Source organism: Neoarius graeffei, chromosome 18 (genome assembly GCF_027579695.1).
Source record: "Neoarius graeffei isolate fNeoGra1 chromosome 18, fNeoGra1.pri, whole genome shotgun sequence".
Lineage (NCBI taxonomy): Eukaryota > Metazoa > Chordata > Actinopteri > Siluriformes > Ariidae > Neoarius > Neoarius graeffei.
This window is the reverse complement of record NC_083586.1, coordinates 54,807,744-54,827,905: the sequence shown is the minus strand read 5'-3', so window position 1 is coordinate 54,827,905 and position 20,162 is coordinate 54,807,744. Positions and strand designations below refer to the sequence as shown.

General features: G+C 41.1%; 1 protein-coding gene across 2 annotated transcripts; it reads right to left on the bottom strand.

The window, feature by feature from the left end:
* Positions 1 to 6,882: 6,882 nt before the first annotated feature.
* arl6 (ADP-ribosylation factor-like 6) lies at positions 6,883 to 17,780 on the bottom strand. Of its 2 annotated transcripts, none has more exons than XM_060899555.1 (8): positions 13,756 to 13,780; positions 12,378 to 12,532; positions 12,123 to 12,184; positions 11,971 to 12,039; positions 11,659 to 11,753; positions 9,993 to 10,122; positions 9,090 to 9,145; positions 6,883 to 8,575 (listed from the first exon to the last, which is right to left on the bottom strand). In XM_060899555.1, exons 2-8 carry the CDS (start codon positions 12,498 to 12,500, stop codon positions 8,550 to 8,552), a joined length of 561 nt encoding a protein of 186 aa, XP_060755538.1. In that variant the 5' UTR covers positions 12,501 to 12,532; positions 13,756 to 13,780; the 3' UTR covers positions 6,883 to 8,549. The 2 variants fall into 2 exon arrangements, with proteins under 2 accessions (XP_060755538.1, XP_060755537.1); XM_060899554.1 differs by lacking the exon at positions 13,756 to 13,780 and adding an exon at positions 17,601 to 17,780 and having other exon boundaries at positions 6,884 to 8,575.
* Between the last annotated feature and the right edge of the window lie 2,382 nt (positions 17,781 to 20,162).

The window sequence follows — 20,162 nt, the reverse complement described above, 5'->3', positions numbered from 1 at the left end:
TCGTTGATGTTCTAAACTCTTCATTGATGGAAACTTGAGTGTAAAACTGTTCATGACAACTGCAGTCCTAAAGTTAGCAAGCCAACTGTAGTCCTCAGCCATAAAAGCATTACTGTAAGAGTCCATAGCGTCCTCCAGGTGTGAATGCTAACCAGCTAGCTAAAATGAGCTAACCTGACAGGATTTCAAGAAAATCTTTGGATATATTCAAAATATTATAATCTTTTTAAAAACCAAAATAGCTAACAGGTGCTAAGCTGACAAACTTTCTGAGAGGATCCATATGTCATATTTAATGAATGTTATAATCTACCAAATCAAAGCTAACTAGCCATCTAAGATTAGCTAACATGATAACATTTCAAAGAGAAAGTTTAAGTTACATTCATAAATGTCATAATTTTTCCTGATTTTGTTAGCCAGATAGCTAATAATAATATTCATAGCCTTCACTGCTCATGTTAACCAAGCTAGCTGAGAAATTGTATTTATGAATGTTATAATCATTCCAGCTTTCGTGAGCAAAATAGCTAACTGGCGCTGAGCGCTGAGTCGTATCTAATAAATGTCGCCATCTTCATTGTTAATGCTAACCAGTTAGCTAAAATGAGCTAACCTGACAGGATTTCAGGGAAAATGTTTAAAATGTATTGAAATCATAATCTTTTGTGTTTGTTAGCAAAATAGCTAACAGGTGTTAAGCGGACAGGTTTTCTGAGACGATTTTTGATTCATGTTCGTAAAGATTTAAAATCTTCACTGCTAATGTTAGTCTGCAAATTGATTTGCACTGAGCTGTTAGCATCTCTGAGAACATTTCAAAGTCATAAATGTTTATAGTCTTCAGTGTTGATATTAATCTAGCCCGATAACATAAGTAAAATTAACAGGATGAGCCATAAATGCAGTTTTATTGGTTAGAGCGCCTATTCATAATTGTGTCTCTGAGACTGTGTATGATCTGTACTGCTGTAGAATTGGTTTTGTTGGCTGTAGAAAGAAATTTATACCCATTTATACCCAGATCCAGCAAATGTTGCTGCTTACCAGGAAATGTTCTTGTGTTGTCTAGTTGTGGAGAAAGAAAGATGTATGTTTAGAAAACAGCATGTGGCTGGGTGGGAAACTCTGCCTGTTGGGTATTGGCAGGAGTCGTGGTGCGAGCAGTGCGTGTTCACTCAGTGCGGGAGACCACGAAGCTTTAATGAGCACCAGATGCATCTGTCAAATTCCCTTTGAAGTGTGCACTAAGCACAGTCGAGCATGCAACTCTCACTGCAAATGGCAAATTAACGCCAAAAGTGTTTACATCTTAAGTCACAGCATTAATTCAGGGGCGTGGCTACATGGGCATCACTTAGGATATGTCACCTTCAAGATACCACCAATTTCCATCTCATCTCTGACTTCAGATTACATCTTTGATAGGTTTTATTAGTCCTGGATAATCCTATGTACTACAAGACCGTATGAATAAAATCTACAGGATGTCCGAGAAGTCAGGAACCAATGAGAGTAAAACTACTTAATTTTAGATTTATTATTTAGAACATATGCTCTAGGGCGGCACGGTGGTGTAGTGGTTAGCGCTGTCGCCTCACAGCAAGAAGGTCTGGGTTCGAGCCCCGTGGCCAGCGAGCGCCTTTCTGTGTGGAGTTTGCATGTTCTCCCCGTGTCCGCGTGGGTTTCCTCCGGGTGCTCCGGTTTCCCCCACAGTCCAAAGACATGCAGGTTAGGTTAACTGGTGACTCTAAATTGACCGTAGGTGTGAATGTGAGTGTGAATGGTTGTCTGTGTCTATGTGTCAGCCCTGTGATGACCTGGCGACTTGTCCAGGGTGTACCCCGCCTTTCGCCCGTAGTCAGCTGGGATAGGCTCCAGCTTGCCTGCGACCCTGTAGAACAGGATAAAGCGGCTAGAGATAATGAGATGAGATGAGATGAACATATGCTCTACAGATGTTCTTGCATCTGGATAACGGGAAAGGCCTCCCCAAGTTGGTTCCAAAGATATCTGTCTTGTGCTGATGCAACCCACTTTTACCAATGAACTTCGTGAGCTCATAGCTCCATCTCAGTTTCAGCTTCAGTGCCACCTCAGCTGAGATGGAGTGATGAGCTCACAAAGTTCATTGGTTACAAGTGGATTGCATCAGGACAGGAAAGACATCTTTGGCACCAACTTGGAGGCCTTCGCCCTGCAGTGGGCTGATCTTTGCTTATGATGATGATGAACATGTTCATCCTTATGCTCTGCACATTTTCTCAGCTGCTGTATCACGTTTTTGTGGATTTTGCTCAACGTATTCCTGTTGGTTCCTGACTTTTCAGACATTCTGTAAAACTACAAACCCAATTCAGTAATAGTATCATCCTCACCATTCATTCTGCACCAAGGACCCAAGGAAATTCTGATAATGCAATTGTATTTTATATATGATCTTGCGATACCACCCACTGGTGTGCTTTAGCATCTCTCTGTACCACCACTGGATCTACGGGACTGGACGAACTCCTACTGTGTTTTCATTCTGTTTGTACACAATAACACATAAAACACCATCTCTGTTCATGATTTCACTGTGAGGGCCACTGAAATCATTCCAGTATTCTGTATTACTTCAAGTGAAAGGCAACTGCTGCTGGACTAACAATAGGATGCTTCCGCCTAGTGGTTGTAAGAAGAACTGCACACACTCTTAAAAGAAACTAACGAAGTCGAATCTTTAAAAGCCCTGGGTATTTTGCAAGAAAACAGCATCCTCGGACATCTCATGCCATTTTGTTTAGTTTAATTTAAAATATTTGCAAGTTTGTTCTGGTTTCTGGCTTTAAAGCTCATGATATAAAATGTGCCTTAATTATTTTCTATACAAGTTATACAAATGTTTTTCTTATACCACAGCACTGCTGAATTCTTGATTCAAAAGTGAGAATAGAAAAAGACACTGGTAAATTCCTGTCGTATAAGACAAATAAAACACTCCAGGATATGCTGTTATTGAAAAATTATCAGCTTCCAAGTGCCTAGTTACTTATGTTTCATGTCGGGCCACATCATAGCACCCTGGTTGTTCATTATCGTCCTATAACAGCATGCCCTTAAGTGTTTTATTCCATACATATCTGCCATTTTGGCTGAAAGCAAGTTAGTTCAGCACCTTCTTCACACTTCATTCTTTATCGTTTAACCCTGGAATGAATTTTATTCCCTGGTGGCTGCTCTATTTTCTGCTCCTGAGTGAACTTAGTTGTGCAATTATAGCCTTCCAAAGGAGTGGGGATGCGTCCAAAGGCTTCAGCAGACAGGGGACACAAGGTCATGAAAAGAATAAAAAATTTAAATCCATGGTATGTTCTTACATTTGACTCCTACTCATGAATCCACTTTTAATAATAGTGAACTTTGAACAAATCTCAAAATTGCTTTTTATCCAACATTCTCAGAAAATAAAAGTATATTATTCTGTCCACATTCACTGGATATGAGCAACTGCGTGCTCTGATTGGCTACTCTACTACTAGGATATCAGCTCATATACCATGAGTAGAGAAAAAAAATGGTGGAGCGTGTTGCTGAACCAACCAAGGATGAAATAAAAACTCTACTTGAAAACAAAACCCCAAAAAATACAAAAAAAAGTGCAACAAAATATGGAATGAAAGTATTTGATGGTAAGAACGTATCTTTTAGAAAAAATTTCCAAGAATTATTATTATCGCATTTTTCACAAATTGCTACTGCCATTTCGTCGGTTTGTTTACATTCTAAGCGGAAATTATTTTGTTGAACATTTTGTATCAAGTTTTTATTTATCGAATTTGCAAAAAATAAAAATAGAAATGCTCCGTTTCTCAAAATCCAGTGAATAGAATAAAACAGTTATTCCATTTAATCTTGTCATACGTGGCTTATAGCCAACTTGGTGCTACGCGTCTCGTCTGCTATCAGCTCATGTACGACTTGATTGCGTGGAATAACTTAATTATTGTCCCTTTAAGGGTACAACAGCTTGTCACTGGATCAGTACCCTCTAAGGTACTTATTTGTACCCTTTATATACTGCTTGGGAACATATCTGTACCTTTGTGGCTCTAAAAAGGTACACAAAGTTACCTTGAGGTTTAATAATGAGCCCTCAGGGGTATATTAATGTAGATTGTACCTTGGGGAACAGAAATGGACTCCTATTGTACCCTATTTCTGACAGTGAAATTGAACATTATAACAGGACAGTAATATTGAATCATTTCAATCTTTGAGCCTGAAAAAAAATACATACATTTTGACCATGTGAGCTCAGAATTAGTCGTATAATGCAATGCTGGATTCTTGAAACTGTGCTTGAAAGATGACGGTTTTCTTTAATGGAAGATCTAAAAGTAGTGTCAAACAAAGCGCAAAAAAAAACTGTTATTAAACAAAGAAAATGAAGAAAAAATGATTGATTATAGTGAGGCTTTATGGAAGGAGACAAGTAGAGGAGTCTCCAGTGTCAGCACTTTGTAACAGTCAGTAAGAGGCCATTGTGTCTTATGGATTCTCTGTAACAAGCCACGTTTATTGTGTAACTTCAAGAGAAGAATAAGAGTCTGGTGAGGTAATGACAGGGAACTAACTTCTTAGGCACGGTGGTGTAGTGGTTAGCACTGTCGCCTCACAGCAAGAAGGTTCTGGGTTTGAGCCCAGTGGCTGACAGTGGCCTTCCTGTTCTCCCCGTGTCTGTGTGGGTTTCCTCCGATTTCCCCCACAGTCCAAAGACATGCAGGGTAGGCTAATTGGTGGCTCTAAATTGACTGTAGGTGTGAATGTGAATGGTTGTGTGTCTCTATGTGTCAGCCCTGCGATGACCTGGTGACTTGTCCAGGGTGTACCCCGCTTATAGCCCATAGTCAGCTGGGATAGGCTCCAGCTTGCCTGCGACCCTGCACAGGATAAGCGGTTACAGATAATGGATGGATGTTGGGTCGTTGATTTATTTAGAGTTCAGCAGCCCTGATGGTTTTATTCCTTAAATAACAAATATGCAAACACACCATGGTTGTCTGAAGTAATGATCTGGTTATGGCTACATTAGTTATCGTGACAGTTTTATAAAACACCTATTTTTAACTCATTCATGAAGCTATTTAAAAAAACCCCTGCTTTAATACAGAGATCTTCCACATAGTACAGAATTATTGCCTATTGGAGCTGACCCAAACAACAGTCTCCCAACTGCACCGTGTCTGAAAACTAAATCCAGTTCTCAGGCGCAGTGTAGCGAAATATTTGTCGTTTGGCTCGAGAGAAGCCTCTTCTTCTGTGGTAATTCCATAAGAGGCAGATGGCCTGCTGATTAGACTGTGTCCATGCTGCAGTGGAGGTCTTAATGGAACAGATTTGATTAGCCACGACTGAAGCTACAGGTCAGCCTTCCCACGGCAGCTGTTATATTCTATTACAATCCCTGACCTGGGTCACACTACAGCCTTCGCTTGTTTATAGATTACTGCAATTAACTCAAGACTACACCCTTGTACTGCATGCTTTTCCCCCCATTACAAGTGCTCATCCTCGAGGCCTAGACATATAGGTGGAGTTTTACATTATCTGTGGATTTCAGCAAAAGAATAAAATCACTTCCATTTCTGTTTCCATCACAAATTTCATTATAACACCATAGTTGGAAGTGTTTTATTCCCTTTATACCATAGCAGTTTGCCAACACTAATATTAATTTATTCATGAATAAATAAATATACACTTTATCCAATTAGTTACATTTAACATTGTGTAATGTCCATGAAACAAGTTAATTCCTATTATCTCTTGTATTATAGCAGCTGTAAACAGTTGTTCCTTCACCAGACTGTCTTTTTTCTCACTTTAAGTTAATTAAAAAAAAAAACCAAAAAACAAAACTACAGTATGTTATAAAGTAGAACTCCGCTGTCCTGAAGACTTTCCTGTGGCTGAAAACGTACTTACTCCTCCCAAACATGTCACCTTACAGAAAATGTTTGTTTTCTTTGTGAAATAACAAGATCAACTATGAGCTACTGCTCACTTACGTATCCCCCCGCTCTCGCTTATATCAGAATGCAAGCAATCGAAGGAAAAGGACACTTATTATGAATGCTGACTTCAACAAATAATTAACCCTGATACGAGTAAGTAAAGAGCAGTGTCTCTCCTCAGGGATTTCAAACAGCATCCTGGTAAACTGTCATTTTGAAATAGCATTTCGCTTCTTGAAATAGCATCAAAATCCACCCTATATGTTTCGTAAATACATTCAGTCGGTGAACAGGAAGTTGACGTGCGACAGACCTGAAAACAGTATATACGGTATCGAACCCCAGGCTGAAGTTTGGTACCAAATATCAAGCAGTTGTGATTTGTAGTTGCTGAGAAAAATAGTATGAAAATTTTGTAAATCCACGCTATATGTTTCGTAAATACATTCAGTCAGTAAACAGGAAGTTGATGTGCAACAGACCTGAAAATGGTATACACGGTATAGAACCCCAAGCTGAAGCTCGGTACCAAATATCATGCAGTTGTGATTTGTAGTTGCTGAGAAAAATATTATGAAAATTTTGTAAATCCATGCTATAGGTTTCCTACTGGTAAATACATTCAGTCGGTGAATAGGAAGTCGATGTGTGACAGACCTGAAAACGGTATACACGGTATAGAACCCCAAGCTGAAGTTTGGTACCAAGTGGCTATGATTTGTGGTTGTTGAGAAAAAGGGTGTTTCGGATGGATGGAAATACAGAGATACGGATGGACGGACAGAGGTAAACCAGTATCCCCCCCCCGAAGCGGGGGTATAACAAACACATTTATTATTATTATTAGCAGTCTTAGATTATGTGGAACCTCTGCCGCACAAGTACCTGTGTACGAGCTGTTACTATGGAAACAATAACGTATTAGGACAAACACCTTAATATTAACATGTTATTTAGGTTACAGCTGGAACGACTGTCCAAGCTGCTGCTATACTAAAATAATACACACCTTCTGGCCAATCAGATTTGAGAATTCAGCAGTGTTGTGGTATAAAAGACACACTGTACCTGAAAACATACAACCTATAGTCTCTAACTGTGCACCTACCAGCTGAGGGTCAGTGTTAGTGCTGAAAATAATTCATCATCGATATAAAATCTGCTCTGTAATTGTAGACATGTTTGATAGGTTTATAAATAAAGAAGAAGAATAAACTGACCACTCATGCACTATTAAACTCTGCAGGATACTAGACGACTGTCAGCTTTCATACAGAGACGAATCCTCTTTACTTATAGACTGTTTACTCTCCTTTAAATCACAGTATAAGACAGATTTGAGACAGAAAATGAGTAGAAAACTACATTTTTTTTAAAAAGCATGAGGGACAGCTGAGTTTATATCATCACATTGAAAATTTTGAGAAATATCTTTTACTGTGTGTTTTAGCTGGAATTATAAAATAAAGTAAAGCAATGATTTAAAAAAAAAAAAAAACCTTAGGAGTGTCTGGTAAACCAATATTACACAGTTATTCCACAAAATCGAGTCGTACATGAGCTGATAGCGGCTATAAGCCATGTATGACGACATTGAGTGGAATAACTGTTTTATTCTATCCACATTCACTGGATTTTGAGAAACAGCATTTTTAGTTTTTGCAAATTCGATAAATAAAACTTGATACAAAACGTCCAACAAAATAATTTCCGCTTAGAATGCAAACAAACTGGCAAAATGACAGGAGCAATTTGTGAAAAATGCTATAATAATAATTCTTGGAAAAAAAAAGATACGTTCTTACCATCAAATACTTTCATTCCATATTTTGTTGCTTTTTTGGGGGGGGGGTTTGTTGTCAAGTAGAGTTTTTATTTCGTCCTCGGTTGGTTCAGCAACACGCTTCCCATTTTGTTTTTCTCTATTCACGGTATATGAGCTGATATCCTAGTAGTACAGTGGCCAATCAGAGCGCGCGATTGCTCATATCCAGTGAACGTGGATAGAATAATACACGTTATCGACACACCAGCAAGAACTGTTGCAAAGTTCTTTACAATGCTACATCAGTCACATTACAAAAAAAAACATTAATAATCTTACAAATAAGCAAAATGAGACGTCTTCTAAACATCTTATAGTAACCTGTAACTTTTCCCTGCTCTGTAACAAATGACGTTAATCTGATGTGATGTAATAAATATGGGATGTAATACATTTATGGACTGTTTTGTTTGGTTTCCTGGGGGGGGGAGAACAAAACACCTTTGCCAGCTTTTAGCTGAGGTATAATAATGCATTTCTGCGCATGCTTATTACATTTTAAACACACTAGGACAACTAGCGAAACTGACCTAATTTTCCGGATATTTTCAAGACAAACAATTTAAAATGGTGCATAAAATCTGTGCTGAAACACAATCAAATCGTCTCACACTGCCAAACCCTGGGCTTCATGAACAGATGGCTCCGTGTGCCCTGTGAAGGAGTTTCGGTTCGTGATATGGAATCGGCGATGCGGTGGTTTTTCTCCGGATTCTACGAGCGTTTCATGTTCTCATGGTTCGGATCTGATCTGTTTGGGAAAGGAAGCAGTGAAGTCAACAAACACTTCAAATACAAACCGGTGACTCATGAAGTCAGGGCATACGCTGACAAACGGGGACTGGGATACAAACACAAGGCTGAAGTCTAACACAATTTAAAACGCAGAAGTAAAAAGTACAGAGGATAATATTTGAAAGATATTCGATCACTTTGAGCTGTATTATAACTTATCAGTTAAAAAGGCTAGGGTTTGGGTTTTTTTGGTACAGATTGTGTGAATAAATCTGGATACTGTACAGTACAGCCTTATATGGCTGAGAATGGTCAAGCTACTTTATCACAACACGTCACTACATCACCACAAGTTTGTTTAACTTCAAATACATACCGTGCAAACTGTTCTATGGATTAAAAAAAAAAGCAAAACAAAACATGAATCCTTCAATTATATAATAATCTCATTAGAGTTAATCCAGGGGAAATTAATCATCGCTGATTCACAGACACCAAAGTTTTACCCAAATAAAATGACACGTCTGTACCTTGCAGCCAGTCGACTCCCTCCTGCAGACCATCCCCCTGGATAGCGTTACTAGCACTGAAACACACACACTTCTATTAACATTGTGGCTTGGGAAAGTGACACCATATTAAAACCTCTCCTCTACTCTGTGGGCTGTTGTGAGCCAACACCAGAACCACAGGAAATCTGAACTCTAAGGCTACGTTTACATTAGACCGTATCTGTCTCGTTTTCTTCGCGGATGCACTGTCCGTTTACATTAAACCGCCTGGAAACGCCGGGAAACGGGAATCCGCCAGCATCCACGTATTCAATCCAGATCGTGTCAGCTCCGGTGCTGTGTAAACATTCAGAATATGCGGATACGCTGTGCTGAGCTCTAGCTGGCGTCTCATTGGACAACGTCACTGTGACATCCACCTTCCTGATTCGCTGGCGTTGGTCATGTGACGCGACTGCTGAAAAACGGCGCGGACTTCCGCCTTGTATCACCTTTCATTAAAGAGTATAAAAGTATGAAAATACTGCAAATACTGATGCAAATACTGCCCATTGTGTAGTTATGATTGTCTTTAGGCTTGCCATCCTTCCACTTGCAAGTGGTAAGTGATATGCACTGAGAGCACACACACAGCGGCTCAGTCCCGAATCACAGCTTGTGCGCTTCACTCGCGCGCTCTGTGAGCTGCGCAGGGCCGGAGTGCGCACCCTCCAGAGGGCACTCGCTGTTCAGGGCGGAGTGATTTGGAGCGCAGGATGCCTGCGGAGCCGAGCGTATCCGTGTATTGGCGTTGCTGTGTGCACGCAAATCGTGTATTGGTGTTGCTGTGTGCACACTAATCGTTTTAAAAACGTTAATCTGATGATCCGCTGATACGGTCTAATGTAAACATGGGCTAACTTGATGGCCCTCATGTCCTACCAAATGTGCCACGGTTTATCTTTGATGTTCTCCAGGCAGAGGAGCTGAGAGACCTTCACTGAGGACAGGGCGTCTCTGAGATCCATTTTATTAGCAAAGAACAGGATAGGGATCCTCCTGTGTTTGATATCTATATACACAGACAAAGAGCACCATTACTGTAGAGAGATTACTATTAATACAACCATTACTAATACTAACACTATCACTATTACCGTTACTACTACTACAACTTCTCGACCACCATCACTACTACAATCACTACTACCATTACAACAAAACTAATCACAACAACCATTACTAGTATTACTTTCTTTACTACTTTGACTAAATCACTACAACCATTACTAGTACGACTTTCACTGCAACCACTAATCACAACAACCAGTGCTACATTCACTACTGCCATCATTACTACCACTAATCACAACACCCATTAGTAGTGCTATTTTCCCTACTACCATCACTACTACTAATCACGACAACCTTTACTAGTGCTACATTCACTACTATCATCACTACTACCACTAACCACAACCACCATTACTAGTGCTACTTTCACTACAACCACTGATCATAATCATGACTAGTGCTGCATTCGCTACTACTAATCACAAGCATCACTAGTGCGACTTTCACTACTACCATCACCACTACCACTAATCACAACAACCACTATTAGTGCTACTTGCAATACCACTAATCACAACAACCATTACTAGTGGTACTTTCACTACCACCATCACTACTATACTAATCACAACAACCATTACTAGTGCTACATTCACTACTACCACTGATCATAATCATGACTAGTGCTGCATTCGCTACTACTAATCACAAGCATCACTAGTGCTACTTTCACTACTACCATCACCACTACCACTAATCACAACAACCACTATTAGTGCTACTTGCAATACCACTAATCACAACAACCATTACTAGTGGTACTTTCACTACCACCATCACTACTATACTAATCACAACAACCATTACTAGTGCTACATTCACTACTACCACTAACCACAACCACCATTACTAGTGCTACTTTCACTACAACCACTGATCATAATCATGACTAGTGCTGCATTCGCTACTACTAATCACAAGCATCACTAGTGCGACTTTCACTACTACCATCACCACTACCACTAATCACAACAACCACTATTAGTGCTACTTGCAATACCACTAATCACAACAACCATTACTAGTGGTACTTTCACTACCACCATCACTACTATACTAATCACAACAACCATTACTAGTGCTACTTTCACTATAACCACTGATCACAACCATTATTAGTGCTACATTCATTACCACTAATCACAAGCATTACTAGTGCTACTTTCACTACTACCATTAATCACAACCATTATTAGTGCCACTTTCACTACTCCTAATCACAGCAACCATTACTAGTGCTACTTTCACTACTACTAAATCACTACTACTGCTCCCACTAATCACAACAACCATTACTAATGGTACTTTCACTACTACTACCACCACTACTACTCACAACAACTATTACTAGTGCTACTTTCACTACTACTGATCACTACAACCATTACTGGTATTACTTTCACTTCTACCACTACAACCATTACTAGTGCTACTTCCACTATTCCCATTAGTACTACAACACGAAGACACTCACCCGGATGGTTAAGGAGAGTATCAAGCTCTTCTTTGGCCACCACCATCCTCAGCTTATCACTGCTGTCAATGACAAATATGATGGCCTGTCCTTCCCTGCTCACACAGAGAAAAGAATTAAGTTCTGCGAACCAACCCTCAGGACCTTTTCTGTGCAAATGTGAAAGTGTTAGGATTTAGCACAAGGATACGTGGCAATGGATTTCGAGAAATCACAGAGGTGCGCGTGACTGAATTACAGGGTGAGATGCAGCACAGTAATGTCGACAGTACAGTATAGTGTGACACTGACATCAGCAGCAGTTCCACTTACTTGTAATAGTGCTCCCACAGGTTTCTATACCTGCCCTGGCCAGACATGTCAAACACTGTGAACGACAGACTAGAAAAAGACAACAAGCTGGTCAATACATAAATATGGGAAAAAAACCAAAACATCTAATCAGAACACATGTCCATGCTCACCTTGACGTCTTGAATTTCTCTATGCTGAATCCGATAGTGGGGACGATGTCTTGTGCTTGAGCCTGTAGGGAGACCGTTTAGTTTGGGCATCTTTCTCAAAAGAATTGTTAAAAAAAAAAAGTGCTTACATTTCCCCTTTAACAAAAACACATACTCAGACAGGCAAGACATGCGAGAGTGTAGTGAGGGCAAGACATGTGAGAGTGTAGTGAGAAGTGAATGTGTAACGATGTGAAAACATTCAGCAACAGTTACGTTGGACGGTTTCAGCTGATTGATGATGGTGGTCTTTCCGCTGTTGTCCAGACCCAAACAGAGCACGTTGACCTCCTTCTTCTTCAGGCCCAGCCATCCCGCCAGCTTGTCGAGGAGCCCCATTGGCCTTTTTTAAATTTTAGATGGCAGCGACTCTGTTCAAAGCAAAAGGTTCAAAGCTCAGAGGGGTTCATCTGCAGAGCGCCAGTGTGCTGGTGGTTCATCATCTCTAAACACTCGGTCAAAGGCTTGCAAGGACATAAAACGCTAGAAAATAAACACACCATCCTGGCAGGCTGTTTTTAGAATTTAAAGCACGTTTTATACATTTCTGTGGTGAGGGAACGGGTGGTGATTTTAGTGCCATCTGCTGCACATGAGACAAACTACATTTTGCTGATTTGTTCCTCCACTACACTGTAGTCTCTCAGCTCTCTTCTCTATTAACTCATCTCATCTCATCATCTCTAGCCGCTTTATCCTGTTCTACAGGGTCGCAGGCAAAAATCAATCTTTATCCACACTTTGTGATGAAATATCTCAAACCACAATGACTCTGGAATCATCTTCTTTCAGCATCACAGCAGATAATGTCCCTCCATCACCTCCTGTCCTCCGTATCTTCTTCTGTCACACCAACCGTCCTCTGTCACCGCATCCATAAATCTCATCTTTGCTCTTCCTCTTTTCATTCTACCTGGCGACTCCATCTTCAGTATATTCTTTTCCAAATATACCCTGGATCTCTCCTCTGTACGTGTCCAAACCATCTCAAGCTCACCTCCCTTACTTTGTCTCCAAGCCGTCCTACATGTCCTGTCCCTGTAATATTCTCGTTTCTAATCCTGTCCAACTTTGTCACTCCCAATGAAAATCTCAACATCTTCAACTCTGCCCTCTCCAGTTCAGTTCACCCCCTGCCTTTTTGTCTCCAAACCGTACAACATCGCTGCTCTTACTACTGTCTTGTGCATTTTCCCTTTCACTCTCGCTGGCAATCTTCTGTCACAAATCACTCCTGACACCCTCTTCTCCTCCGTCCATTCCAACCTGCTTGCTCTCTCTTCTTCACTTCTCTTCTGCACTTGCCATTGCTTTGTATAGTTGACCCCAGATATTTTAACTCAACACAATGAATTTGGAATAAAAGTTACGAAAATAAGATGAGGTTTGAGCAGCCCTGAAAAGTTACCCTCTTTAAAAGCTGTTAGATATGACTGTCATATTAGTGTTCACACTATAAGAGTTATAATATAATACAAATTGTGTATAATGTTTTTTTTAGGCTTAAGTACTACACAGCTGTTAATCATACAGCTTATAATAATAATAATAATAATAATAATAATAATAATAATAAAATGAACTGACTACTCACTCATTTTGAAAGCCACATTTCTGCATAAATATGACCAAAAACATCATCAGATTTTCACACAAGTCCTAAAAGTAGATAAAGAGAACCCAGTTAAACAAATGAGACAAAAATATTATACTTGGTCATTTATTTATTGAAGAAAACGATCCCATACTTCATATCTGTGAGTGGCAAAAGTATGTGAACCTTTGCTTTCAGTATCTGGTGTGACCCCCTTGTGCAGCAATAACTGCAACTAAATGTTCCCGGTAACTGTTGATCAGTCCTGCACACCGGCTTGGAGGAATTTTAGCCCGTTCCTCCGTACAGAACAGCTTCAACTCTGGGATGTTGGTGGGTTTCCTCACATGAACTGCTCGCTTCAGGTCCTTCCACAACATTTCGATTGGATTAAGGTCAGGACTTTGACTTGGCCATTCCAAAACATTAACTTTATTCTTCTTTAACCATTCTTTGGTAGAACGACTTGTGTGCTTAGGGTTGTTGTCTTGCTGCATGACCCACCTTCTCTTGAGATTCAGTTCATGGACAGATGTCCTGACATTTTCCTTTAGAATTCGCTGCTATAATTCAGAATTCATTGTTCCGTCAATGATGGCAAGCCGTCCTGGCCCAGATGCAGCAAAACAGGCCCAAACCATGATACTACCACCACCATGTTTCACAGATAGGATAAGGTTCTTATGCTGGAATGCAATGCTTTCCTTTCTCCAAACATAATGCTTCTCATTAAAACCAAAAAGTTCTATTTTGGTCTCATCCATCCACAAAACATTTTTCCAATAGCCTTCTGGCTTGTCCACGTGATCTTTAGCAAACTGCAGATGAGCAGCAATGTTCTTTTTGGAAAGCAGTGGTTTTCTCCTTGCAACCCTGCCATGCACACCATTGTTGTTCAGTGTTCTCCTGATGGTGGACTCATGAACATTGAGATTAGCCAATGTGAGAGAGGCCTTCAGTTGCTCAGAAGTTACCCTGGGGGCCTTTGTGACCTCGACGACTATTACACGCCTTGCTCTTGGAGTGATCTTTGTTAGTCGACCACTCCTGGGGAGGGTAATAATGGTCTTGAATTTCCTCCATTTGTACACAATCTGTCTGACTGTGGATTGGTGGAGTCCAAACTCTTTAGAGATAGTTTTGTAACCTTTTCCAGCCTGATGAGCATCAACAACGCTTTTTCTGAGGTCCTCATAAATCTCCTTTGTTTGTGCCATGATACACTTCCACAAACATGTGTTGTGAAGATCAGACTTTGATAGATCCCTGTTCTTTAAATAAAACAGGGTGCCCACTCACACCTGATTGTCATCCCATTGATTGAAAACACCCGACTCTAATTTCACCTTCAAATTAACTGCTAATCCTAGAGGTTCACATACTTTTGCCACTCACATATATGTAATATTGGATCGTTTTCCTCAATAAATAAATGACCAAGTATAATATTTTTGTCTCATTTGTTTAACTGGGTTCTCTTTATCTACTTTTAGGAATTGTGTGAAAATCTGATGATGTTTTAGGTCACATTTATGCAGAAATAGAGAAAATTCTAAAGGGTTCACAAACTTTCAAGCACCACTGTACATGTCAATCCTGAGACCGAGATCCTGACCGCTTCTGCTCCTCAGACCTGCCTGATCCATCCTGGTGCCCTGTGTCTGGTTGGAGTCTCATCGCAGCGCTCCTGTAGAGGACGGCCCCATATGGACAGTTGAAAGTCACACCTGGAGGACGCGCTGGACTCTTACAGTAATGCTTTTATGGCAGAGGACTACAGTTGACTTGCTAACTTTAGGACTGCAGTTGTCATGAACAGTTTTGCACTCAAGTTTCCATCAATGAAGAGTTTATAACATCAAAAAAACTGACTTCATGTTAAAACTGTTAAAAATGTTATAACCACGTTGTCTGTTATCACCCAAATGAGGATGGGTTCCCTTTTGAGTCTGGTTCCTCTCGAGGTTTCTTCCTCATGTTGTCTGAGGGAGTTTTTCCTTGCCACCGTCGCCACAGGCTTGCTCATTGGGGATAGATTAGGGATAAAATTAGCTCATGTTTAAAGTTATTTAAATTCTGTAAAGCTGCTTTGAGACAATGTCTATTGTTAAAGGCGCTATAAAAATAAACTTGACTTGAAACTTGATTTACGTAAACACCGACATCGATATAGTTATATAAAAGATATTTTGTACTAAATATAAGTCTATGTAAAACAAATTTTAAATAAAAACTATGTTTTGGTAACTTAATACCACATACCGATTTTATACATATATATATAATCATCTGGATGTCGATAATTGTGCAACGGTGTTGTTAACTGTGGACAAAGGTGTCGATAACTATGGACAAAGATGTCGATAACTGTGGACAAAGATGTCGATAATTATGGAACAGTTTTGATAACTATGGACAAAAGTGTCGATAATTGTGGAACGGTGTCGATAACTGTGGACAAAGGTGTCGATAACTGTGGAATGGCGTCACGTGATCTGATACGCTAAGTAATCGAGAATCAATTCATTTTCTTTCAGTGGAAGTTTGAGTAATGATTCATGCACAATTTACGTATTGAAAGTCTTTTCTACTTTTACAACGGCCAAAAGATCGTTAAGGTGTCGATAACTGTAGCCGCCGTTCTATTTTAAATTCTTTCGAATTCTTTCTCTCCATTCCGTATTCGGATGGTTGTTCCGTCGCGACGGACCTCAGACGTCTCGCAAGCCGCCATGAAGGAAAGAAAGCATCAGGAATATTGTGTTCAAAATTGTGTGCTTATTAGGGAAAGTTTTCTTGTAAGGGCGCCATATTCAGCTCTCAGGTGCTCTCACAAACTCAGTGGCCCAGATGTAAACAAAAACAGCGAACTGGATTGTGGGAAGGATGAGCTGGGCCCCTTTAATATAGTCCTGCCACGGCTTATCCTTATCATGTCCTACATATCTCACAGGTTATTTGTACAAATAAGGAATTTAATAAATAAATAAATAAATAAACTGCATCTTTAAAGCTCTTGACCCATTAACACCACCAGAGATTTTCTTTCCATCATCAGTGCTGCACAACTGAATGTGTGTTTTATTATACATTATGTTAGTTATGGGGGCGGCACGGTGGTGTAGTGGTTAGCGCTGTCGCCTCACAGCAAGAAGGTCCTGGGTTCGAGCCCCGGGGCCGGCGAGGGCCTTTCTGTGTGGAGTTTGCATGTTGTCCCCGTGTCCGCGTGGGTTTCCTCCGGGTGCTCTGGTTTCCCCCACAGTCCAAAGACATGCAGGTTAGGTTAACTGGTGACTCTAAATTGACCGTAGGTGTGAGTGTGAATGGTTGTCTGTGTCTATGTGTTAGCCCTGTGATGACCTGGCGACTTGTCCAGGGTGTACCCCACCTTTCGCCCGTAATCAGCTGGGATAGGCTCCAGCTTGCCTGCGACCCTGTAGAACAGGATAAAGCGGCTAGAGATAATGAGATGAGATGTTAGTTATGCTAATCAGTACTAAGTTAGCTGGATAGACAGAGAGTTTAACTCGTTTACAAATATCGCGATATCTCATTAGATATCGCGATATTTGTAAACGAGTTAAAATCAACACACATTTTACGACACAGCGGTCGCGCAGATTTGAGCTTTAATCCGCTGAGCTCCTTATCCCGCTGCCGAACCCACAGCACCGGCTTCTCTCTCACTTCACTTACAGTCCGGTCCGGTCCGGTTTATCTCACCGCCTCCCTGCCTGCAGCTTCAGCTTTCTAGCGTTCATTAATCCTCTTCTGAAAAAAAAATCCTCTGCTGTTTGTACCGCATCCGGAGGTGTTGTTAGCATGTTAGCTAATGCAGTGCTTACCTTGTTTTTGTTTTCTGCTACTTCCGGCTGCAATTCACACCCGAGTCCGGTTCAGAAACTGAAACGTTATGTAAACACATTAACACCACAGATTAGTGCTTAAACTACAGCTGGAGGTATTGAGATTTGACTCAAGACGCTGTTTCAGGTTTGCAGGTTGACACGGCGTTGCTTAGCGACCAGTCCGGAAGTGCGCATGCGCGCAGCGCCGTGTGGCCGGAAGAGAAATATTATCGGTGTTCAAAATTCGGTGTGAACGATATGAGGACAATCTGCGATGTTATTCAATATTGCGATGACGATATGACTTGCGATAAATAAACAATTTTTAAAAATAGTTTAATTATGCTTATTAGCGATACAGTTCCTATGTATTTCTGTTTTTATAATACATAGGGGGGCGGCACGGTGGTGTAGGGGTTAGCGCTGTCGCCTCACAGCAAGAAGGTCTGGGTTCGAGGGCCGTTCTGTGCGGAGTTTGCATGTTCTCCCCGTGTCCGCATAGGTTTCCTCCGGGTGCTCCGTTTTCCCCCACAGTCCAAAGACATGCAGGTTAGGCTAACTGGTGACTCTAAATTGACCATGAATGTGAATGGTTGTCTGTGTCTATGTGTCAGCCCTGTGATGACCTGGCGACTTGTCCAGGGTGTACCCCGCCTTTCGCCCGTAGTCAGCTGGGATAGGCTCCAGCTTGCCTGCGACCCTGTAGAAGGATAAAGCGGCTAGAGATAATGAGATGAGATGAGATAGTATATAGGGCCAAATTACTCAATTCTGATTGGTCAATCAAGGAGGGCTTTTTTCCTTAAAGTGCACATCTTGGGTAAATTCAGGAGCAAGATCAATGTAATGCTCTTATTTTATATTAAACTTTGCTCAAATATCTGTCACATTCTGCATTTTGCGCAATACCAGAAAAATTCAGTTGAACTCAAGCCATTTGAGGCGAGTTGGTCCGCCTCTGAAAAAACTTGGCATTTGGATTTCCCGGGAAACATTGGTTTTCATGACGTCACGTGCGGGACGCCTCCTTCTGAATCCTACGTCAGCGCTGGTTTGTTTATGAGAAAACGACCTGGTGGTTTTCTGCAAATTTCTTCAACGTTATCGCGTAATTATTAAAATGGTTAACAGATGTATCGTAGGAAGGTGTAGCAACACCAATCTTGATGGGATTAGTACTCATCGTTTTCCAAAAGAGAGAGAAATGGGAGCGGTTCGTGAAAGGCACCCGGAAAAACTGGCAACATGCAACAGACCACAGCATCATATGCGGGGCTCACTTCATAAAGCCCGACGACTTTGAGAACTGTTTGCAGTGGGAAATGGGCTTCAAGAAGCAACTTGATCTGAAAAAAGACGCAGTTCCATCTGTTAGAATGCCCAAAGCAACACCGTCACCAAAGGAGCCAGCCGTGTTCGTCTCCCCTGACAGAAGGCGAAGTGCCGCATCCACTGAGGCCCTCGAAGCCGAGGACCAAGCAGAGCCGAGAAAAAGCTCAAGAAAATCGTCAATTCACAAGTTGACTGTTGCCAGGGTAAGAAATAAGAGAGATTAGGTGTTCCTGTGGGCGGTACGGTGGTGTAGTGGTTAGCGCTGTCGCCTCACCACAAGAAGGTCCGGGTTTGAGCCCCATGGCCGGCGAGGGCCTTTCTGTGCGGAGTTTGCATGTTCTCCCCGTGTCCGCGTGGGTTTCCTCCGGGTGCTCCGGTTTCCCCCACAGTCCAAAGACATGCAGGTTAGGTTAACTGGTGACTCTAAATTGACCGTAGGTGTGAGTGTGAGTGTGAATGGTTGTCTGTGTCTATGTGTCAGCCCTGTGATGACCTGGCGACTTGTCCAGGGTGTACCCCGCCTTTCGCCCGTAATCAGCTGGGATAGGCTCCAGCTTGCCTGCGACCCTGTAGAAGGATAAAGCGGCTAGAGATAATGAGATGAGATGAGGGCTTGAGATCTTGGGACCTGTCAAACACATTAAATGTATATACTGTACAACCCTGCTTAGCCGATTCCATGTGTGTAGCTTATGAAATCTTTCTCCTACAGTAGCCAGTACTCTTCTAAATGAAGAAATATATACAGTGGTGCTTGAAAGTTTGTGAACCCTTTAGAATTTTCTATATTTCTGCATAAATATGACCTATAACATCATCAGATTTTCACACAAGTCCTAAAAGTAGATAAAGAGAGCCCAGTTAAACAAATGAGACAAAAATATTATCCTTGGTCATTTATTTATTGAGGAAAATGATCTAATATTACATATCTGTGAGTGGCAAAAGTATGTGAACCTTTGCTTTCAGTATCTGGTGTGACCCCCTTGTGCAGCAATAACTGCAAATGAACATTTCCGGTAACTGTTGATCAGTCCTGCACACCGGCTTGGAGGAATTTTAGCCCGTTCCTCCGTACAGAACAGCTTCAACTCTGGGATGTTGGTGGGTTTCCTCACATGAACTGCTCGCTTCAGGTCCTTCCACAACATTTCGATTGGATTAAGGTCAGGACTTTGACTTGGCCATTCCAAAACATTAACTTTATTCTTCTTTAACCATTCTTTG